The sequence below is a fragment of the Rhinatrema bivittatum genome, chromosome 1, assembly GCF_901001135.1.
Source record: "Rhinatrema bivittatum chromosome 1, aRhiBiv1.1, whole genome shotgun sequence".
Taxonomy (NCBI): Eukaryota; Metazoa; Chordata; class Amphibia; order Gymnophiona; family Rhinatrematidae; genus Rhinatrema; species Rhinatrema bivittatum.
In genome coordinates, this window is record NC_042615.1 from 230,699,487 (window position 1) to 230,723,768 (window position 24,282).

At 47.7% G+C, this 24,282-nt stretch overlaps 1 protein-coding gene across 1 annotated transcript in view; it reads right to left on the minus strand.

The window, feature by feature from the left end:
* TACC3 (transforming acidic coiled-coil containing protein 3) overlaps window positions 1-24,282 on the minus strand; it is a 177,825-nt gene that overhangs the window by 25,603 nt on the left and 127,940 nt on the right. Inside the window, 1 exon segment of the mRNA XM_029592616.1 lies at window positions 17,979-18,085. Within this exon segment, the coding sequence (XP_029448476.1) occupies window positions 17,979-18,085 (107 nt within the window).

Consider the following 24,282-nt stretch of genomic DNA (forward strand, 5'->3'; position numbering starts at 1 on the left):
ACTGGTGTTTCCTGAATTCTTGGCTGCTTCTTGGTCAGTGCCTCCGGGGAGAGAAGCGCCACAAGTGTCGATGGCGATGACTGTGCTTCGAGCAGTGTTAGATCACTGGCTTCGTCGATGCTATCAATGACGTTGGCGATGGATGGTCCCCCGACCCTTCCAGACGACGTTTTTTCAAAAGTATTCGTTTTGACACTCTGGCCAGAGATGATTTGGTTGATGTAGAGGGAGATGGCAAGAGTTGCAGATGGAATAGATGCTCCATCTTCTCTTGGCGGGCCTTTCTTCCCTTTGGAGTCATTTCTGCACATTTTGTGCAGATTGTAACATGTTTTTCCCCCAAACAAACAAAGCACACACTCAAAAGTGTGGGTCTGTAATGGACATTGTCCGATTACAGATGGGACATTTTTTAAATCCCGTAGCCATTTTAATACAGACAGCTGTCAATGAAAGGAGGAGAAAATGTGAGAGAAAAAAGTTTTTACTCAGAGTAAAAACTCACAAGGATTACTCACCAGCCGGTGGAAACCAGAGAGATCCCGTGAGAGAGAATATAAATGAGAAAATTAATGACTTTTCAGTCAGCAAAACACTGAGAAAACTCACAAGGCTCCTGCTCCGCGATGCCTATAGCAGTGCGGAAAAACAAAGACTGAAGAGAGACCCCTGTGGCAGAGAATATCATGGCATGCTGGGCATGCTCAGTGGCCTCACAGGGCCAGTCAAAAGTTTCTAGAAACTTTGACAGAAAATTTTCCGCAATAGGGCTCCATCAATGATGTCACCCATACGTGAGGACTAGCATCCCGCTTGTCCTGGGATAAACTGTACTGCAGTGTTTTAACTCTAAGGTAGTTTGCAAACTTTAAAATCATGAACCATTTTAAGCCTTCTCAAAGTGACAGCTATGCACCACCATAATTGTGTGTCCATTTCTAATAAGTAAAAAAAAGCTAATGACAAATTTGAACAGGTACTGTGTGGTAGACAGATCGTAATATCTTCTCCAGAATCCATGACATGAGTCTAACTACAGAGATAAATCCCTTCCAATTTGTTTAATTTTATTCCCCCTCCCACTACTCACTTCGAGCAACAATGATATAAGATATAGAATCAGATTGAAAACAGCAGTAAATTAACCTAATCAAAATAGCACAGATACTTACTTGTAACAGCTGTTCTCCTAGGACAGCAGGATGTTAGTCCTCACAAGTGGGTGACATCTGATGGAGCCCAGCATGGAAAACTTTTGTCAAAGTTTCTAGAAGCTTTGACCACCACACTGAACATGCCCAGCATGCCACTATCCACACATCCATGCGAGGTCCTCCTTCAGTCTCGTAATATAGAGAAAAAATACAAGCGAAAAAATAAAACAAACTGGAAGGAGAACCCAACTCTGTGGGAGGTGGGCGGGATTCCTGAGGACTAACATCCTGCTGTCCTAGGAGAACACCTGTTGCAGGTAAGCAACTGTTTTTTCCTAGGACAAGCAGGATGGTAGTCTTCACATGTGGGTGAGTACCAAGCTTCAGACAGTCCTCGTTAGCAGGAGAGATCAACAGGTACCGAACAAGATGCCAATGGGCACAACTGCGGTGCTGTTGGTCGGCAGGGGACTGCCTGGCTCCCACCAAGGGTACTAGCAGAGAGTTCGGTTCAGGTCTGGAACAGATTGTGCAGGATGGATTGACCAAAGGCACTGACTTGGCGCCCATCCTTGTCCAAGCAGTAGTGAGCCACAATGTGTGAAGAAAGTTTAATCATCCCCTTGTAGGACACTAGCTAATTAATTAATAAATTCACCAGTAATTTTAAAGTACTCTCATTCCAATTCCCTTAGGAACTCAATAAAACTAAGATGAAGGCAGCAGTCCAGGAGCAAGAGGGGGGCTTTCCAGTCTTTTGCATTGAGTGTCACATGTATGATTTTTTACCCGCCGGTAAGAGATTGTATGTGTGCACTCTGTGCAAAGAGCTCCTGGCTCTCAGGGAAAGAGTCCGATCTCTGGAGGCTAGAGTAGCAGACTTGGAGGAGCTGAGGCAGACAGAGAGATACATTGAGACCTTCAGGGACATAGTAGCCAAGTCCCAAATCCAGTTGGGCAGCCCCAGTGCTGCCTTGATCAGAAAGGTCTCCCAGTAGGAGAACATCACCCTGGTGTAACAGGAAGTGATCCTGTAGCAAGTACCTGCTCTCCAGGTGTTGTATTGTCCTCTTCCACTGAGGACAAATCTCCAAGGGCTACTGCCCAGGAAGGAAGGGTTAGGCTGGCCATCATAGTTGGTGATTCGATTAGAAATGTAGACAGCTGGGTGGCTGGTGGACGTGAGGACCGCCTGGTAACTTGCTTGCCTGGTGGGAAGGTGGCAGACCTCACACGTCACCTAGATAGGATTATAGACAGTGCTGGGGAGGAGCCGGCTGTCGTGGTACATGTGGGCACCAACAACATAGGAAAATGTGGGAGAGGTTCTGGAAGCCAAATTTAGGATTTTAGGTAGGAAGCTGAAATCCAGAACCTCCAGGGTGGCATTCTCTGAAATGCTTCCTGTTCCACGTGCAGGTCCCCAGAGGCAGGCTGAGCTCCAGAGTTTCAATGCGTGAATAAGACGATGGTGCAGGGAAGAGAGATTCAGCTTTGTAAGGAACTGGGCAAACTTTTGTGGAAAGGGGAGACTTTTCCAAAAGGATGGGCTCCACCTTAACCAGAGTGGAACCAAGCTGCTGGCACTAACTTTCAAAAAGGAGATAGAGCAGCTTTTAAACTAGAACAAGGGGGAAAGCAGACAGTCACTCTGCAGTGCATGGTTCAGAGAAATGTATCCTTGGAAGATACTAATGAAACAGGAGAGTTACGGCATCCCAAAAGAGAGGTTCCATTAAAAGCAAATATAGTCCATGTGCCTATATGTAATACAAACAAAAAACACACTTCAAAATGTCTGTATGCCAATGCCAGAAGTCTAAGAAGTAAGATGGGAGAGTTAGAGTGTATAGCAGCAAATTATGAGACTGACATAATTGGCATCACAGAGACTTGGTGGAAGGAGGATAGCCAATGGGATAGTGCTATATCAGGGTACAAATTATATCGCAATGATAGGGAGGATCAACTTGGTGGGGGTGTGGCACTTTATGTCCGGGAGGGTATAGAGTCCAACAGGATAAAGATCATACAACAGACTAAATGCTCAGTAGAATCTATATGATTAGAAATCCCATGTGTGTTGGGTAAGAGTATAGTGTTAGGAGTATACTACCGTCCACCTGGAGAAATCAGGGAAGCTAACCAATTTGAAATCTCATTATTGCATTGCCAATTACCCCAATACTGACTGGGTAAATGTAACATGAAGACTTGCTAGAGACAAAGTTCCTGGATGTAATAAATAACTGCTTCATGGAGCAATTGGTTCAGGAACCAACAAGAGAGGGAACTATTTTAAGATTTCATTCTTAGTGGAACGCAGGATTTGGTGAGAGCGCTAACGATTGTGGGCCACCTGGCAATAGTAATCATTACATGATCAAATTTAAACTAATAACAAAGGGGGACAAATAAGTAAAGCCGCAGCTCTAACAGTAAACTTTCAAAAGGGAAACTTTGATAAAATGAGGAAAATAGTTAGAAAAAAAAACTGAAAGGTGCAGCTGCAAAGGTTAAAAAAGTGTTCAACAGGCATGGACATTGTTTAAAAATGCAATCCTAGAGGCGCAATCCATATGTATTCCACACATTAAGAAAAGTGGAAGGAAGGCAAAACGATTACAGTCATGGTTAAAAGGTGAGGTGAAAGAGGCTATTTTATCCAAAAAAAATTTTAAACATATCCGAAAGCAAGAAACCTGTGAGGGAGTCTGTTGGACCATTAGATGACCGAGGTGTTAAAGGGGCTCTTAGGGAAGATAAAGCCATTGCAGAAAGACTAAATGAATTCTTTGCTTCCGTGTTTACTAATGAGGATGTTGGGGAGATACCAGTTCCGGAGATGATTTTCAGGGGTGATGAGTCAGACGAACTGAATGAAATCACTGTGAACCTGGAAGATGTAGTAGGCCAGATTGACAAACTAAAGAGTAGCAAGTCACCTGGACCGGATGGTATCCATCCTAGGATACTGAAGGAACTAAAAAATGAAATTTCTGATCTATTAGTTAAAATTTGTAACCTATCATTAAAATCATCCATTGTACCTGAAGACTGGAGTGTGGCCAATGTAACCCCAATATTTAAAAAAGGCTCCAGGGGTGATCCGGGTAACTATAGACCAGTGAGCCTGACTTCAGTGCCAGGAAAAATAGTGAAAACTATTCTCAAGATCAAAATCGTAGAGCATATAGAGAAGACATGGTTTAATGGAACGCAGTCAAGATGGATTTACCCAAGGGACGTCTTGCCTAACAAATCTGGTTCTTTTTTTTTTGAAGGGGTTAATAAACATGTGGATAAAGGTGAATCGGCAGATGTAGTGTATTTATCAAATACCTTCTGAAAATCCAAAGTCCCTCATGAGAGGCTTCTAAAAAAACTAAAGTCATGGGATAGGAGGCGATGTCCTTTTGTGGATTACAAACTGGTTAAGAGACAGGAAACAGAGAATAGGATTAAATGGTCAATTTTCTCAGTGGAAAAGGGTAAACAGTGGAGTGCCTCAGGGATTTGTACTTGGACTGGTGCTTCTCAATATATAACCTGGAATGATCTGGAAAGGAATATGATGAGTGAGGTTATCAAATTTGTGGATGATACAAAATTATTCAGAGTAGTTAAATCACAAGCGGATTGTGACATTACAGGAGGAACTTGCAAGACTGGAAGATTGGGCATCCAAATGGCAGATGAAATTTAATGTGGACAAGTGCAAGGTGTTGCTTATAGGGAAAAATAACCCTTGCTGTAGTTACACGATGTTAGGTTCCATATTAGGACCTACCACCCAGGAAAATGATCTAGGCATCATAGTGGATAATACTTTGAAATCATCAGCTCAGTGTGCTGCAGCAAACAAAAAAGCAAACAATGTTAGGAATTAGGAAGGGAATGGTTAAAACCCAAAATGTCATAATGCCTCTAATCGCTCCATGGTGAGACCACACCTTGAATACTGTGTACAATTCTGGTCACCGCATCTTAAAGATATAGTTGCGATGGAGAAGGTACAGAGAAGGGCAACCAAAATGATAAAGGGGATGAAACAACTCCCCTATGAGGAAAGGCTGAAGAGGTTAGGGCTGTTCAGCTTGGAGAAGAGACTGCTGAGGGGGGATATGATAGAGGTCTTTAACATCATGAAAGGTTTTGAATGAGCAGATGTGAATCTGTTATTTACACTTTCGAATAATAGAAGGACTAGGGGGCATTCCATGAAGTTAGCAAGTAGCACATTTAAGACATCAGACAAAATTCTCTCACTCAACGCACAATAAAGCTCTGGAATTTGTTGCCAGAGAATGTGGTTAGTGCAGTTAATGTAGCTGGGTTCAAAAAAGGTTTGAATAAGTTCTTGGAGGAGAAGTCCATTAACGGCTATTAATGAAATTTACTTAGCGAATAGCCACTGCTATTAATTGCATCAGTAGCAATTAATGTTTGGGTAATTGTCAGGTTCTTGTGGCCTGGTTTGGCCTCTGTTGGAAACAGGATGCTGGGCTTGATGGACCCTTGGACTGACCAAGCATGGCAATTTCTTATGTTCTTATGAGAACTCCACATTGCAGCCTGGAAAAGTTCAACAGGGACTGCTCGCAGATGAGCCACCTATGTTGCCATGGTCTGCACAGAGAGAGCTTTAACACTCTGCAGGCCAGCTTGTGCATAGCAGAAGGCTATGCAATCTATTTACATCACCACTCCCAATCTGCTTGTATCAAACGACACAAAGAGCTGTGTGGTCTGCCTGTAACTGGCTGTGTGATCTAAATAGAAAGCCAGGGCCCCCTTGTAGTCAAGAGTATGAAGAGCTTTTTCCCCTGGGTGGGAACGAGGTCTAGGAAAGAAGGTGGGCAAAATAATGGACTGATTAAGGTAGAAATCAGTCACACCTTAGGCAGAAACTTAGGGTGCATACACAAGATCACACGATTGTGAAAAAACTGTGTATGGCGGGTACGTAACCAAGGCTTGAAGCTCACTGACCACACGAGCTGAAGTAAATCGCCACAATGAATGTTCAGATTACTTACCTGGTAATCTTGTTTTCCTTAGTGTAGACAGATGGACTCAGGTCAAATGGGATAGTATCCGCGTGCTAGCAGTTGGAGACTGATCTGACGTCAGCACAGGGGCGTGTATATATCCCCACAGGAAGCGCAGCTGTTCAGTAATCTTCCTTGCAAAAGCTGTTATGGATGTGTGTACTGACGCTCAATGAAAAGTAAAGAAAAAAGTGAAAACAGGCCTCCCCTGACCGATTGACAGTGGCCGGAGACCGCCAGCCTTCCCAACCGGAAGGCGTGGATATAGGCAGAGTGTACGCTCTTAGGAACACAAAAGTCAAAGGCGTACCCGGAATCAGTGAAACCCATGGACACAGGCAGCTGGGCGGGATGCTGAGTCCATCTGTCTACACTAAGGAAAACAAGATTACCAGGTAAGTAATCTGAACATTTCCTGGCGTGTAGCCAGATGGACTCAGGACAAATGGGATGTACCAAAGCTTTACACCCCGCCTGGGCGGGAGGCTGCCTGAGGACCATGCAGTACCGCCCTCGCAAAGGCCGAGTCCTCCCTGGCCTGGACATCCAGACGGTAGAACCGAGAAAAGGTATGGAGGGAGGACCATGTCGCCGCTTTACAGATGTCCGCCGGTGACAGCATCCGGGATTCAGCCCAAGACGCCGCTTGGGCTCTGGTAGAATGAGCCTTAACCTGTAGAGGCAGAGCCTTCCCAGCCGCCACGTAGGCGGCTCTGACCACGTCTTTAATCCAGCGGGCAATGGTGGGCCGAGAGGCCGCTTCACCTTGCTTCTTCCCGCTGTGTAGGACGAACAGATGGTCTGTCTTCCGCAGGTCTTGAGTCATTGTCAGATACCTGGGCAGCAATCTGCCGATGTCGAGATGGCGTAATAAACGGCCTTCTTCAGATTTCTTCAAACCTACCGTGGTAGGCAAGGATATGGTTTGGTTAAGATGAAACTGTGAAACCACTTTAGGGAGAAAGGAGGGAACCGTCCGAAGATGGATAGACTCCGAAGTGATACGTAGAAAGGGGTCACGGCAGGACAGCGCCTGTAGTTCAGAGACGCGGCGTGCGGAGCATACGGCCAGCAGGAATACCAACTTCAGGGTTAGAGACCGTAGAGACAAGCCCCGAAGGGGTCGGAAGGTGGATCCCGCAAGGAAATCCAGAACCAGATTAAGGTTCCAGAAGGGTATAGGCCACTTTAGTGGCGGACGAATATGCTTGACGCCTTGCAGGAAACGAGAAACATCAGGGTGCTTGGCGATAGTCTTGCCACCTCTCCTGGGTCCATAGCACGATAGTGCCGCTACCTGAACCTTGATGGAGCTGAGGGAGAGACCCTTCTGAAGCCCATCCTGCAAGAAATCCAACACAATAGGAATAGTGGCGGCATGTGGACTGGTGCCATGAGAGTCGCACCATGCTTCAAAGATTCTCCAGATCCGTACGTAGGTGAGGGAAGTGGAAAACTTGCGAGCCCGGAGGAGTGTAGTAATCACAGGCCCCGAGTAACCCTTTTTCTTCAGTCGAGCCCTCTCAATGGCCAGACCGTAAGAGAGAACTGAGCCGGATCCTCGTGCAGAATGGGACCTTGACGTAGAAGGTCCCGGAGAGGAGGCAGGGGGAGAGGCTCCCCTGCCAGCAGGCGTCTGAGGTCCGCGTACCAGGGTCTTCTCGGCCAGTCCGGGGCCACCAGAAGAACTAGGCCCTGGTGTGACCGAATCCTGTGGATGAGGGCACCCAGTAGAGGCCACGGGGGAAAGGCATATAGAAGAGTCCCCGGAGGCCACGGCTGGACCAGAGCATCGATGCCGTGCGAGCACGGGTCGCGCCTGCGGCTGAAGTATCTGGGTACCTGAGCATTGGACTTGTCTGCCAGTAAATCCATGGCCGGGATCCCCCAGTGATCGACAATCATCTGGAAAGCTGTGGGGGAAAGCTGTGGGGGACAGCTGCCACTCGCCTGGATTCAGGCGTCCCCTGCTGAGGAAGTCTGCTGTGGTATTGTCCTTCCCGGCAATGTGGACGGCGGAGATGTCCCGCAGATTCGCCTCTGCCCAAACCATGAGTGGGGCGATTTCCAGAGATACCTGTCGGCTTCTGGTTCCGCCCTGACGGTTGATGTAGGCCACCGTGGTGGCGTTGTCGGACATCACCCTGACAGCTCTGTGCCGCAGCCGCAGAGCGAAACGAAGGCAGGCCAGTCTGACTGCCCGGGCTTCCAGGCGATTGATGTTCCATGTGGACTCCTCCCTGTTCCAACGCCCTTGCGCAGTGAGTTCTTCGCAATGTGCTCCCCAGCCGCTGAGGCTGGCATCCATGGTGAGCAAGATCCACGTGGGCGAGGACATCCGCGACCCCCTGCTCAGGTGGTCGGACCGCAACCACCACCGCAGCTGGGTCCGAACATGGACCGGTAGAGGGAGGCGCGTGGAATAGGCTCGGTGATGGGGGCTCCAGCGAGAGAGCAGGGAATGCTGTAGTGGTCTCATATGGGCTCGTGCCCAAGGCACCACGTCCAGAGTGGAGGCCATGAGACCCAGAACTTGCAGATAATCCCAAGCTAACGGCCGACTGGTTCCCAACAGATACTGGATACGCTGCCGAAGTTTCAACTGTCTCTTGGACGTAAGACTGACCGTGTCCGCCCGAGTGTCGAACCTTACCCCCAGATATTCTATGGACTGGGAAGGCTGTAGGCAGCTCTTGCTGAGGTTGATGACCCAGCCCAAGCTTTCCAGAAGGGCGATCACCCTGTCGGTTGTCCGCAGGCTCTCCGCTCGGGACTTCGCCCTGATCAACCAGTCGTCTAGGTAGGGATGGACCAAGATCCCGTCCCGCCTGAGTGCCGCCGCCACAACCACGATCACCTTGGTGAATGTCCTCGGGGAGGTGGCCAACCCGAAGGGGAGAGCTCGAAACTGGAAGTGGCGGTCCAGAACCTTGAAGCGGAGGAAGCGCTGATGATCCGGATGTATCAGAATATGAAGATAGGCTTCGGACAGGTCTAATGCCGTGAGGAACTCTCCGGGCTGGACTGCGGCTTTGACGGAGCGCAGAGTTTCCATGCGAAACCTCGGCACCCGTAAGTACCGATTGAGGGATTTGAGGTCCAGCACAGGCCGAAAAGTGCCCCCTTTCTTGGGTACTATGAAATAAATGGAATAGTGTCCAGAATTCACTTCCCAGGCAGGCACTGGGAGGATGGCGTTCAAGGTCAGGAGCCTCGTCAGGGTGGCCGCCAATGCTGCCTTCTTGAGCGGGGAACATGAAGACTCCACAAACTTGTCCGGAGGAAGATGATGAAAGTCCAGATAATACCCCTCTCGGATAACTGCGAGGACCCCACTGGTCCGACGTGATCTCGACCCATCTGGGGTAGAAGAGGGTCAACCTGCCCCCTATGGCTTCGTCCCCCAGATGAATCGGCAAATTCTCATTGTGGGATGCGACCGGGACCCCCGCCCGGCCCATTCCCCCGTCTGCGCAGCCTGGACCGAAAGGACTGATTCCTGGCCGGAGGACGCGGCGTCTGGTAGCGCCCTCTATATGGAACAAATCGCTGTGAACCCCTGCCCCTGGAGGGCCGGGGACCGGAGCGCTGTCCCCTCCTGGACCAGTCTTCTGGTAGGCGAGGCACAGGAGAGGCACCCCAGGAAGCGACAAGCTTATCAAGGTCACTGCCAAACAGAAACGAGCCCTGAAAAGGCAATTTGGTGAGGCGAGACTTGGAAGGGGCATCAGCGGACCATGGCAGGATCCATAGGTGTCTCCTGGCGGCCACGGAAGACGAGATGCCCTTAGCCGTGGTTCGAACCAAATCCGATGCGGCATCGGTGAGGAAGGAAAGAGCGGGCTCCATGTCAGCCGCCGGAGCGTTGTTCCGGACCTGAGACAAGCAGGCACGAGTGACCACCGTGCAACAGGCCGCAATCCTCAAAGAAAGAGCTGCCACCTCAAAATTTTGCTTCAGAATGGCGTCCATCCGCCTGTCCTGGGGCTCCCTGAGGGCCAAACCCCCTTCCACAGGAATGGTAGTGCGCTTGACCACAGCGCTAATTAAGGCGTCCACCTGAGGGCATGCCAGGAGGTCCTGGAGAGCCGGTGCCAATGGGTACATGCCTTTCAGGGCCCGGCCCCCTTGAAAGGAGGCCGCCGGTGCTGCCCATTCCAAATCAATGAGTTGCTGAGCTGCCTGCAAGAAAGGAAAATGGCGGGCTGTAGGACGAAGACCTTCCAGCAGGGGGTTCTGCGCAGAAGGAATCGAAGCACTGGGTCCAGTGATCTCCAACTCCGCCAGACACTGAGACACGAGGTCCGAGAGGTCCTCCTTAGGGAAAAAGCGCCGCATAGTCCGGTATGGCGCAATCCCCGGGGGGAGGTCCCCTTCGTCCGGGAGTTCGGACTCGTCCGGTGAAACCTCCAGGTCCGAGTGATCGGGACTGTCCAATAGCGGGAGGTCCCGCTCCCGAGAAGGCTGCGAGGGTCCCGGAACCGGATCCCTAGAGGCTGCCATCATGGCGGCAGCCGCAGTATGCACCGGAGACGCCGCCCCCGCAGGAACCGCAGCAACCGCCGGAAGAACAGGCGCAGCAAGGACCGTAGGGGCAGGACGCGAAGCCGTCTGCATCTGGACAAAGGCATGAATTCCCTGAAAAAGATCCACACAGGAAATGGAAGCCGCCTCAAAACGCCGGGGTACCAGATCCCCCGGGATTCCCGAGCGGTCGAGACCGCCTCCCAAATCCGGGGTAGCCGCAGGTGAACTATCAAAAAACTGCGGCTGAGATTGGTCCTGGCCGGAGGGTCCCCCGGCCGCCGCACATTGGGTACACAGGGAGTCGGGGTCAGTACCGCGCGTGGCACGAAGGTGGCACGCGGAGCAGAGGCCCAGAGCTGAAACGTCTAGGGCAAGTGGCGGCGCAGCTGCGGCCGCGGCTGCGAGCTGATCCATGAGCAGAATATAGCAAGCGTGCGCTTCCTATGCGGCAGCAATAGGCGCAGGCTAGAACAGGCGCACAATAGCAATAGGATGCGGCAGCAATAGGCGCTGAAGAGAGCAAGCGCACAATAGCAAAGGCAAGCGGCAGCAATAGGCGCTGAGCAAAACAAGCGCACAATAGCAATAGGAAGCGGCAGCAATAGGCGCTGAGCAAAACAAGCGCACAATAGCAATAGGAAGCGGCAGCAATAGGCGCTGAGCAAAACAAGCGCACAATAGCAATAGGAAGCGGCAGCAATAGGCGCTGAGCAAAACAAGCGCACAATAGCAATAGGAAGCGGCAGCAATAGGCGCTGAGCAAAACAAGCGCACAATAGCAATAGGAAGCGGCAGCAATAGGCGCTGAGTAGGAACAGGCGCCCAATAGCAAGAGTATGCGACAGCAATAGGCGCTGAAAAAACAGCCGCACAATACGAAGCAGGTAGCAATATACACCTAAGGGCAGTCAATAGGCATACAGCAGCAATATGCGGCACATACTCACAGTGGTAGCCAAGAAGCAAGAACAAGGAGGAGAGAGAAAAAAAAAAAAAAAATAAAAGCCGCGCCCATTACAGGCGCGGAATACCTGAGTAAGGCCACAAATGGCGTCCTCCACGGCTTGCCACGCCGCCGGTCCTCTAGATAGCGGAGACCTGGGTGAAGAGACGTACGCCGTACCAAATCTTCAGCGCTGCCGGGCAGGATCACAGGCGGTCTCCGGCTGCGAGGGGAAAGGGCCGATACCTTTCACCGCCGCGGTTGAGGCACTGCACCCGCTACCTCGTCCACGCCGGGAGCGAGGGCCTCGGCTGAACCGAGGACTTACACCTCCGGGGGACCACGGCAGTCACCCCGGGAAGCTCAACTGGGGGGCACGGCCAGAACGGCCCCTGAGGAGCGCGGGGCTCAAAAAGGTGTTGAAGAAAGGTAAAGTAGAATCTAGAAGAGAAGAAAACAAAAATGAAAGTAGTCTTGGAAAGCACGCTGAACCAGCGTGCAGGCACTCCAAACTGCTTTGGAGACGGAAATTACTGAACAGCTGCGCTTCCTGTGGGGATATATACACGCCCCTGTGCTGACGTCAGATCCGTCTCCAACTGCTAGCACGCGGATACTATCCCATTTGTCCTGAGTCCATCTGGCTACACGCCAGGAAATATAACTTTTCAGGTGAGGAACTTCATGTCATAGGAACGTAGTGGCTCAAAAGGGGGACACATGAGCCGCGCCAGGACAATGTTGCGGTCCCAGGACACCACAGGAGGGTGAAAAGGGGGTTTCAGCTGGAGAGGCCCCTCATGAAGTGACCTACTAAAGGCTGCACCGACACAGGCGTACCAGCAATGCCTCAATGGTATGCACTCACAGCGCTGAGCTGGTTCAAAGCCCAGACTCTGAAAGGTGCCACAAGTAGTCCAACAGCTGGGGAAGGGGGCATATGAACAAATCCAAGCTCTGCCCCACACACCAGATGGAGATTCTTCTCCATTTCAAGTTGTAGGATTTTCTGGTGGTTTCCTTGAAGCCACCATCAACTGGGAGAACCTGTCCGAGAGGGCCAAGGGTTGAAGGACTAGGCACTCAACATCCAAGCTGTCAAGGCTAATGCCTGGCGGTTTGGGTAGTGCAGGGTGCCCTGATTCTGTGTGAGCAGATCAGGCGCAGTCCCCAGTTGGATGGGGGACTGCGCCTGATGATCGACAGGTCCTGCAGGAGAGGGAACCAGGCCTGTCAGGACCAAAAAGGTGCCATGACATGGTCCCACTGTCCCTTTGAAGCTTCAGCAGGGTCTTCAGGAGAAGCAGGAGAGGAGAATATGCATATAACAGACCTCTCCCCCAGTGGAGGATGAAGGCATCACATACAAGATGCCCCCCCCCCCCCCCCGACAGGGAGCAGAACCTGCTCACCTTGTGATTGAGTGGGGAGGCAAAGAGGTCCACATCTAGTGTCCCCCACTGATGAAACAGTTTGGCTGCAACCTCTGGGTTGAGGGACCATTTGTGTGGCTGGAAAGAGAGACTCAGCCGGTCCGCCAGCATGTTCAGATTCCCAGGCAGGTACGACGCGTACGATATCATCCCCTGCAACAGGGCCCAGGTCCATACCTGCACTGCCTCGCAACAGAGGAGGAACGAGCCCATGCCTCCCTGTTTGTTGATATACCACATCGCCACCTGGTTGTCCGTCCGGATCAGGACTGTTTTGTGCAAGAACCGGTCTCTGAACGCCCAGAGGGAATAATGAATCGCATGAAGTTCCAGGAAGTTTGGACAGCAGGTTTCGTGAGCAGTCCAGAGCCCCTGCGCGTGTGGAGGCCATCCACATGGGCTCCCAAGTCCTGGGGAGAGGCATTGGTAGTGAGGATCACTTGAGGCGGAGCAGTTTTGATAGGAATCCCCTGCTCCAAATTGGAGAGGCGCTCCCACCAGGACAGGGCCACCCACAGAATTTCTGTGACCGTAACCTAAGTCTCGAGATCCTGAGAGGCCTGCTGCCTCAGTGATCGCAAGGTCCATTGAGCTCTCCGCATGAACAAACTGGCAAGAGAGATGACATGGACGGAGGCTGCCATGTGGCCCAGCAAATGGAATAGAAGGTGGGCAGTCACCTGCCAGCTGCTGTGGATGGAGGCCACCAGCGAGGCAAGGACAAAAGCCTGATCGCATGGAAAAAATGCCTGTGTCTGCAGTGTCTAGTCTGGTGCCTAAGAAGTGCAGCTGAGGAGTTGGGCAGATTTGAGACTGTGGGTAGTTGATCACGAACCCCAAGGCTTGAAGAACCCGCACTGTCAGGGTTAAAGCTCTCAGCACCCCTGTGCTAGAGTCGCTCTTGATTAACCAGTCGTCTAGGTATGGGAAGACATGCACTGCACAACACCTGAGATATGCAGCCATCACCAACATGCTTTTGGTGAAGACGCAAAGTGCTGAGGCCAACCCAAAAGGCAGCACCTTATACTGATAGTGAGCCTTCCCCCACCACGAAACGGAGGTATTTTCTATGGACAGGGAAAATGGCTATGTGAGCATAAGCTTCCTTGAGATAGAGGGAGCAGAGCCAGTCTCCTCTTTTGAGGAGGGGAATCAGCGTACCCAGAGAGACCATCTTGAACTTTTCTCTTGAGAGAAACTTGTTCAATGCCCTAAGGTCGAGGATGGGGCACAAGATGCCGTTCCTTTTAGGAATTAGGAAATACCTGAAATAGAACCCTTGGCCCTGCTGGGGGCGAGGGACTGGCTCTACCGTGCCTGCTGAGAGAAAGACTGAGCGTTCCACGATGATCATGGGAGAGATGTCCCTGGGAGCTGCTAGATGTTGAGATGGCATCCCTAATGGATTATGGTAAAGGACCCATCAGTCCGCAGTGATATTCTCCCAGCGATGGGCAAATCTAGTGAGCCTGCCTCCCACTGGGGGATCCAGCTTCAAGGTTGTGCTCAACTGACTCGTGCTCCCTCGCCGCCAGTCAAAAGCCTGTAGCCGGGGCACTGACCTGAGCCCTGGGTGCTTGCTACTGGTGGGGGTGACCCCTGGAGCTTGCGCGTGGTGTGAGAGCCTGGGAGACCGGAGAATAATACTTCCTTTGCATGTAGAAGGACTTCCGGGATCCTGGCCTGGAAGATTTCCTGGCTGAAGAAGGGTTGTCGAAAGCACTAGTGAAAAGATGTTGACGGGTGTCATGGTGGTACTTCAATTGTGCTACCACATCTCGGACCTTATCCCCAAAGAGGTTGTCACCTGTGCAGGGGAGATCAGCTAGCTTCTCCTGTACATCTGGGTGAAGGTCAGATGCTCTGAGCCAGGCCATCCTATGGGTGTCTATGCCCACCGCAGCTATGCGGGCTGCCATCTCAAAGACATCGTAGGTAGATCGCACCTCATTCTTGCCAGCATCTAAACCCAGCAGGACGATAGCTGAGAGCGCCTCCTGTCACTGCTGAGGCAGACCCTCTGCGAGGTCCTAGACGATTGAAGTCATGCACAATTGGTAGGCAGCAATCCTGGCGATAAGCATGGCACCCTGGAAGACTTTGCGGCCTAAAGGCATCGAGCTCTCTATACTCTCTCCCCGGAGGAGCAGAGGCGAGAGTTCGGGAGCGCCTGGCTTTGAGGGCAGACTCCCAACCACCAACTGGTGGGGGAGGTTCCGCTTGTCGAACCCCACGGCTTGCTGCACAAAATAGGTAGTATCCTCCTTCCTACTGACCTGAGAGAGAGAGATCGGGTGTTCCCACATCTGAAGGAGGTCCTTTAAGATGTCGTGAATGGGAACTGCCACAATCTCCTTAGGAGCATCAACAAACTAGAGTACTTCCAGCATCTTGTATTGCGCATCCTCCTCTTTGAGCAGTTGGAAGGGGATAGCCTCGGCCATGGCAGAATAAAACTCTGGAATTTGTTGCCAGAGGATATGGTTAGTGCAGATAGTGTAGCTGGGTTCAAAAAAGGTTTGGATAAGTTCTTGGAGGAGAAGTCCATTAACGGCTATTAATCAAATTTACTTAGGGAATAGCCACTGCTATTAATTGCATCAGTGGCATGGAATCTTCTTAGTGTTTGGGTAATCGCGAAGTTCTTGTGGCCTGGTTTGGCCTCTGTTGGAAACAGGATGCTGGGCTTGATGGACCCTTGGTCTGATCCAGCAAGGCAATTTCTTATGTTCTTATGGCCCTGAGTGGGGGTTGTCTGAGTAATCTGAGGAAAACTCTGTGGAATCATCTCCCCATGGATCGGAAGGCCCTTCCGCCTCATTAACAGGCTGATTCAGTAAAAGTCGCAGGCGAGCACCCACTCTCCTGGGCGTGCAATTCAGTATTTAAATGAGGGCCTGTGGTAAAAAGAGGCACTAGGGACACGCTAGTGTCCCTAGTGCCTCTTTTTTGACAGGTGCGGCGGCTGTCAGCGAGTTTGACAGCAGATGCTCAATTTTGCCGGCGCCTGTTCTCAAACCCTCTGAAAGCCACGGGTTCGGAAACTGGACACCGGCAATATTGAGTGTCCGGTTTTCAACCCGTGAGCCGATTTAACTTTTTTTTTTTTAATTATTTTTTTTACTTTGGGACCTCCGACTTAATATCGCCATGATATTAAGTCGGAGCGTGTACAGAAAAGCAGTAAAAACTGCTTTTCTGAACACTTTCCCGGTGCCGGCAGAAATTAATGCCTACCTTCTGAAAGTAAAAATGTGCGGCTTGGTTGCACATTTTACTTAGTGAATCGCGCGGAATAACTAATAGGGCCATCAACATGCATTTGCATGTTGCGGGCGCTATTAGTTTCGGGGGGATTGGTTGCGGGTTTTCGATGCGCTGTTACCCCTTACTGAATAAGGGAGCGAACTGTACTGTATCGGCCTGTAAGGCCGGCATGGCGTGGGCAAGGCCTGTGGGGGATAACAACCCTGAGCTCAGGCGGCCTCAAATGCCTCGAGGGTACTGTGGGAATTGATTGTTCCCCTGGCATCGAGGGGACCAGAGGCCGCGGGAGGCTGGAAGGACCCGGTAAAGGTTCAGGGGAACAGAGGCCTTGGGAACGCAGCACCGGTCAAGTCTTCCTCCTCGAAGGACCCAAGGATCAGGTTCAAAGGCCCCTCGGGCACCGCTTGTGTCAGTAGGGTTCCTAAAAGGACGTCCAGATGTTCAAGCAGGGGTGCTAGGATCGATAGCAGAGGCTTGGGCACCGGTATGGGGGCCACTGGCACAGGCGGCTTGACACTCTGGAGAGCTCTGAGCACTGCAGTCCAGCTTCTCCTGAAAGTCCAGTGAGGCCAAGACTGAAGGAGGGGGATGAAGCATCACTGATTCCTCCTCAGGTCTCCGAGATAGCATGGTGCCCAACACCAATATGGGTGGGGAACGCCTGGGACTCCCGGGGACAGAGGAGGATGGGGCCTCTGATGGCTTGGGTTGCTTCGGTGGCGGTACGGCGGCCGCCAGTACCGCACCAGAACTGAAGCCGTGCGTCGACTAGTGTTGATGCTTGCGGGATCTCCCACAGTCTTTCCCAGGCGCCAAGAAGGCGGAGGACTCCAATGTTCGGGATAATCGGTGAGATCATTGAGGATCCATCGCTGTCCCCGTGATCCGAGGAAGTGGAGAGAGAACTAGCAAGAGGGAGCATATCGAGGGGCTCCCCGCAACCTCTCGGCATCGATGACTCCAACACAGGTGTGGTTGGAGCAGACTTGGAGGAACCAAAATGCTTCTCCACCTTATCAAGACATGCACGATGGCCTTTGGGGGGTCATCTGATCACACAGGCAACACTCCCTGATTTCGGGCGCGGCCCCAGGCACTCATGTGGACCCGTGGACGGACATGGCCTGCAGACACTGGGGGCACCAATGAAAACCATGCCATAAAAACTATCCAGTCTGCGGTCGATGACTGGCGGTCACCGATAGGTGAGACGTCTAGAATAGACCACAACGAAGTGAAAAAACAACTTGCCAAGGAGGCACCGACCACGAAGGGGGACCAGACTATGGAAACAGAAAAAATGACACTTTTCAGCAGAAAACCTGAGAAAAGAGTGGAGCTCCACGAACTGCAAGGCAACTACAGCGCGGAAAAGAGACTGAAGGGGGATCTCGCGTGGACGTGCGGATAGTGCCATGCTGGGCATGCTCAGTGTGCTAATCGAAGCTTCTAGAAACTAACAAAAGTTTTCCGTGCGGGGCTCCATCAGATGTCACCCACTTGTAAGGACTACCGTCCTGCTTGTCCTAGGAGAATAGTAAATCTCCATCCAAAGATTAGACAATTTTAGATCACAATTTGATCTGCAATTTTTACTCACCTTTTTAATTTTTCCTCCGCATGTGCCTTCAATGCTTTATATCTCTGTTCTTCTTTTCCAATCCTTGCAACATAATCCTCAACACATTTCTTCAGAGTCTCTTCATTCTTTGTCAACAAAATTAGACTAAATTTAGGTCACTAATAAAGTTTCTGTACAATTTCATAAACAAGAATATTCCAGAGCATGGACTGAAGAAAAAAGGATTAATTTTTCAATTTCTGCTACACCAGTTCAGAATGTTTCTTTCATTTTGCACTCTGCTGATAGAAACAGGTCTGCTTTTTCTTAACAGCCTAATGATCTCACTACATCTAGATAAGCTAGGTGCAGAATAAATCAGTATACTAAGCTGAATCTAAAACTGTCTCTTTGGAAAAAAAAAAACCAAAACAAAACCAAGTTTATTTTTTCTGTAAAAATTCAGAATATTTAGGAAGTACCAAAGCCCATCTATTCTGTGTGGATTGCTGATAAACCCATTGTAATAACCAGTGCTCAAAAAAGCTGAATCCTTCTTAGAACATTCAACCTATAATGCTTAGCAAATCTATGCAAAGTAGATCAACTGGCTACTTTACAGATCTGAAGACTTACTGCACCTACTTCTGACCATGATGCCTAAGCTCTTGCTGAATGAACTTTAATACTGTCTAGTACCTTAGTGTTAAGACTATATCTAAATTCTCACACACATATATATACACAGATAATGGTTTCCTTCAACCATATAGCTATTGTTGCATTGGATGCTGCTTTGACTTTACATGGTCCACAAATGTTTTTCGGAATGAATTTGGTTTTTCTAATTATAACCAGTCATACATCTAAATATTTTAAGAGCCTAATCTTTCCACTGCAATACTCTTAAGAAAATGCTGGTAAAATTGTAAAATAGTTTGATTTAAATAGGCTGTGATCACTTTTGGCAAAAAGATGGGGGCAGGCTTAATTGTTACTTTGTCCTTAGAGAAACCTAGAAATGGATCTCTGGCTAAAGTGAGTTTCAGAAATTTGTCTGGAAGTAACTGATACAAGTAGTGTCTAATGTGAGATTTTTTATTAAAGTATCTTAATGGTTTCAATGGCTACAAATCCAGGACTTTCAGAACTAAATTTAAATTTCATTCAGGTATTACAGGTTAGAAGGAGATATTTTTTTTTAACTCTAAAAATCATTCAAGGTCTGGATGAGATGCCACAGATAATCCTTTATACCTACCTCTCACAGGAGATTGCTGCTACTTGAATCTTCAAAGAATTATATGTTAAATCTCTCTAAATCTTTTTGTAGAAAAGTTAAAATTTCTGCATGCCAGGGAGAAACTGTGCTGATTTTACAATGTAACTCGAAACGCCACCATACTTATATACATATGGTAGCAATGTAAGTTCTTCCTAGCTTTAAGTAAAGTTGAAATAATGGATGATAAATATCCTAACTAGTTTTGATCTTTCAAGATACATGCTGTAAGATTAAATGGAGATGGATACTCTGTTAATATTGGCAAAGAAGCCCTCAGCTTCCTGATAATGGTTATAATTTTTAGCCTCATCAAGTCTGCATTCCATGGCCTTCTTGGCAATTCTGTAACCACTAGCACCACTCAAGTTCTCTCCATTTTTTGCAGAACATGCCCTACCAACAGCCATGAGGGGGCAGGGGGAAAACATACAGAAGTACTCCTCCTGACACATTAGTGCATCTATTCCGAGCTTTACAGTCACTGGTCCACCAACCCCACTGTAAATATGTTTTGAATTGTTTAGGCTTTGAATTATACTTCTTTTTGCTAATCATGTTTTGAAGTGCATTCCATTGGTTTCTCTGTAAGTTTTCAGTTTTCAACTACTGTTTCAATGTATCCGCCCCTGAGGCGACAGTTCAGTTCTCTGTAAACCGGTGCGATATGTATTCTATACAGGAACACCGGTATATAAAAATTATAAATAAATAAATTCCTTCACTCCTGAACAATGGCTGTTAAATAAGTTTACCTTTGTATTCTTGTGTGTTGCCATTAGATCCATCTGCAGAGGGTCCCACTATTTTCTGAAACTCCTAGAATCTTAACTCCCACTCCCCTGGTTCCAGAAGATTTAGACTTAGAAAATTGGCTTGATCATTTGCCGTGCCTGCAGCATGAAGCACAGATATCTGCTGGAGGTTCTTTTCTACCAATGTAAAAAGTTGATTTGTCTCTTCCGCTATTCCTGGACTCAGAGTTCCCCCCTGCTTGTTTATGTGCCACTGCTGTTGCACAATTCTCACAGCCTTCCCCTTTAGAACTTGCTGAAAATGCACTAACGCACGTCTAACTGCCCTGGTCTCTAATCCGTTGATTGACCATACAGATTCCATCTGAGACCACTGACCTTGTGCTATATGAGCTTGTCAGTGCACCCCCCCCCCCCCAAAACCTGTTAAGCTCACATCCATGTTCACCATTATCCAAGTAATTAGTTCTAGCTAAACATTTTGAAGATTTGCTTTCTTCATCTACCAAGACAGACCTTTATTGTAATTGGGACAAGGAGACACAATTCATAATTTTGATTCTTTGGTTTCCATCTTGAAAGAGGCCAACTCTGCAATAGCCTCATGTGTGCTCTTGACCAAGGAAGCAAGTCTATGGTTGATAATCTTCCCTAAAGCTGAAGATAGTCCAAAACTCTGGGGGCTTCTTGTTTGAAGAATTTCCTCACTTGCTCAGTTATGCTCTCTATCCTTTTGGGAATTATGTACATATGACTTTCCTCTGTTGAAATGTGCCCCCAAGCATTTGGCTGTTTAGGATGGCTGCAGACTGTTTTGAACAATTGATAATTCAGCCAACACTCTAGCACTTATTTCTCTGGTAGATAACTAATCCTTCTTGAAAGATTTTTGATCTTATCAGCCAGTTGTCCAGATAAGGGGGTACCATAATGTCTTCCTTTCTCAGATAAGCTGCTACAACCAAGACTACCTTGGTGATTGTTCTCAGGGCTGTTGCTAGACAGAACGGACGCGCTTAGCATTGATAATATTTTCAAGCAATGCAGAAATAAGTTTTGATTGTCTTCTCTTATTGATATAAAAGTACAACTCTAAACTCTAGTGAAGGAATTCACCTTTCTGCACCAAGCTCATGAGGGAATGAAGCATCTCAATACTGAAATGAGGAACATGTAGACTTATTTATACCCTTTAAAACTAAGATTCGGCAAAATGTGCAGTCTTTCTTTAGAACTGCAATATATTGGGCATCCATGTCTTTGTTCTTGATCTGGAATTGGACATATAGCTTGTAACATCTAATTTGTTTGTTTGCACTGTAGTTTTCTTTGAAGGAGCCGCAATGGTACTATCATGAATGCTTCTTTTACTGGATGAGCTAGATCCGAAGCATAACTCTCATGATATCCAAAACCCACTGATCTGTTATATAGATCCTCTCCTGATAAAAGTGTTGAAGGCGACCACCTACTGGCTATACACTGAAGACTAGAACTTTTCATATGGGAACTATCATTTGCACTTGATGCCCCTGTGGAGTCTGATCTTGCTTTTCTGGCTCCACAAAAGGACTGCATTTGACTACTAGGCCTCGTAGATTACAACAAAAATTGTCTACCGGAATGATCTATGTCTCTATTTTGACTATAACCTCTAAAAGATCTGTAGGTCATTCAGCTTCTGTTCTTTGGCAGCCTCTGAGGTTTGCATCTAAACTGACTAATTTCTATAAAACACTTCTCTAAATAAGTGACCCTTGAAAGATAAGACTCTTAAAGTTATCTTAGAATAGGAGTCTGCTGCCCAATTCCTTAGCAACCTTCTTGCTCCAACCAATAAAGCTAGACACTATGAAGTAATTTTTATATGATCAAATAAGCCATCCGATATGTATATGACTGCAGACTCTAGTCTTGCCACTTCTTGTAGCTGTTGAATCCAGTGCAAAAGTGCTCGCTACATAACTTGTACAACTGCAGCCTAAACAGACAACACTTGAGGTAATGACATGCTTCAAAATAAGCTCAATATTTTTATCATAAGGGTCCTTGAGAGCTGCTCTCTTCTGCTGGAATAGTCATCTTTCTAGTGACTGCAGACTTGATAGCATCTATCTTAGGCATTTGAAATAACTGCTTTTGGATCTCTGAAGCTAGAGGATAAAACGTTTACTGAAAACTCAAATGTCGGCATAGAGTATCTGGCATGTCCCATTCAGATACCATTTTCTTTTTTTTTTTTTTCCATTTAACTTATTGAAGAATGCACAAAGTACAAATAGTATAAATAAAAACTTTAACACAACATAATGAGCAAGAGCATGACTCTTCACATAGTTTTATCCATATTCCAGTTTATCCCCCCCCCCCCCCCCCGAGATTATAATGATCCCTTAGTTGTCGTTATTACTAGTCCTTCGCCAGCAATAGCATATAAAGTCTCAGACTAAATTAATACGAACTGCATGTCAACAATTTTGAATCCCCATAAATATTTCTTGGTAAAACTTTTGTATAGCATTAATAGGATTACTATAGTGCAATATAGTCTTTCCAGGTTAGGTATGGCCCCCACATTTTCTTCAACTTGGTAACCATGTTATGTCTGAGAGCATATATTTGTTTGTTTTTATATACCGACATTAGATCAAGATATCACATCGGTTTACATGTAACTGAACAGAAATAAGGCAGAAGCTGCTTATTTTACATTGTAACTTAAATAATAATTTAGGAAGATGAATTTACATATTAACTTTAAAAGGTTAATTACTAGTTATATACTTCCCATACGGTAGAGATAGTCAATCTTTGCTATGAAGGTGGAAAACGTAGGGACCCAAGGCAACCTCCAATACTGGGCCAAGACAGATCAGGAAGCAGACAGTCTGTTGTATAAATCATTGTTGGTTCTTAACCCTTTGTTAATAGGTACATTGAGGAGCGCATTGATAGGTAAAGTAAAAGACATAAAATATTATTCAGCCAGCTAGATATCTGCTGCCAGAAGGCCTGTTTACAAGGACATTTCCACCACATATGGTAATAAGAACCACACTTATTACAACCCTTCCAACATCTGTCTGTATTGCTAGGGAAAAAACAGTGAATACTTTCTGGGATATGATACCATCTTAATAAAATTTTGTAACTAGTTTCTAACAGTGAAGCAGAGAGAAGTCCTTTACTAATTACCCTATATATAACCTGCCATTTTTGTTTTAGTAATTCCAATTTGTGGGCAATAATTATTTTCTAGCTCGGCTAGCTGAGACCTGTAGTTCTGTAAGGTGCTCAAATCTTTAGTGGAAAGGGATTGTTTATGGGTATGTTCCAATTTAAGAATTTGTTTAAGGAGCTCTGGACATTCTAACAAGCAGTTTTCTTTTATATGAAGCTTGAGAGATAATATGCCCTCACACTACTGCCTTGAGGCAGTCCCATGTTAGTAATGGGGATATTTTCAGCGATTCAATAAGATCGAGATTGCGTTGGATTATATCAAAGGTTATCTACAAATTTAGATTCATCCAATAGCCCATTGTTTAACTTCCAGTATAAACAGCCTCTATCGTAAGCTGACATACTAATAGTACACCAAACTGGAGCATGGTCCGACCATGTTATACTTTCTATATCTGCAGCATTTACTCGATTAATGACATGTTTATCTATTAATAACAGGTCAATTCGCGAGTATTTTTGGCGAGGATGAGAAAAGAAAGTATAATTCCTAGATCTCGGAAAGCGAGATAGTCAAGTGTCCAAATCACGGAGAACCTACAAGATGTGGTAGGCCTGATTGACAAAGTGAAGAGTAGTAAGTCACCTGGACTGGATGGTATACACCCCAGGATTCTGAAGGAACTAAAAAATGAAATTTCAGACATATTATAAAAATTTGTAACCTATCATTAAAATCATCCATTGTACCTGAAGACTGGAGGGTGGCTAATATAACCAATATTTAAAAAGGGCTCCAAGATCAGAGAGAACTAAGATCGCTGCCTGAAAGAGTAGCGTGAGGTGCGTCCTGACTCCTGCATTTCTTCTTTGAAATAAAACGTTGCCTCTATTTGAGAGTATGCCTCATAAAAGGAAGGGGAAAATACAAATCTTTCCTCTGAATTGGACATCCCCTCAGGTCAGCATTTTATATTTGAGTTTGCAGTCCTTACCCCGGAAAATAGGGCGATGAGCCCCTCTGGCGATTCGGCAAGAGGAGCGCCATTTTCGCCTGGGGAATTGTCTGAGCCCGCCGGATCCTCTGGCACCGCTGCGAGCTTCTCCCCTTCACGCCGTCGAC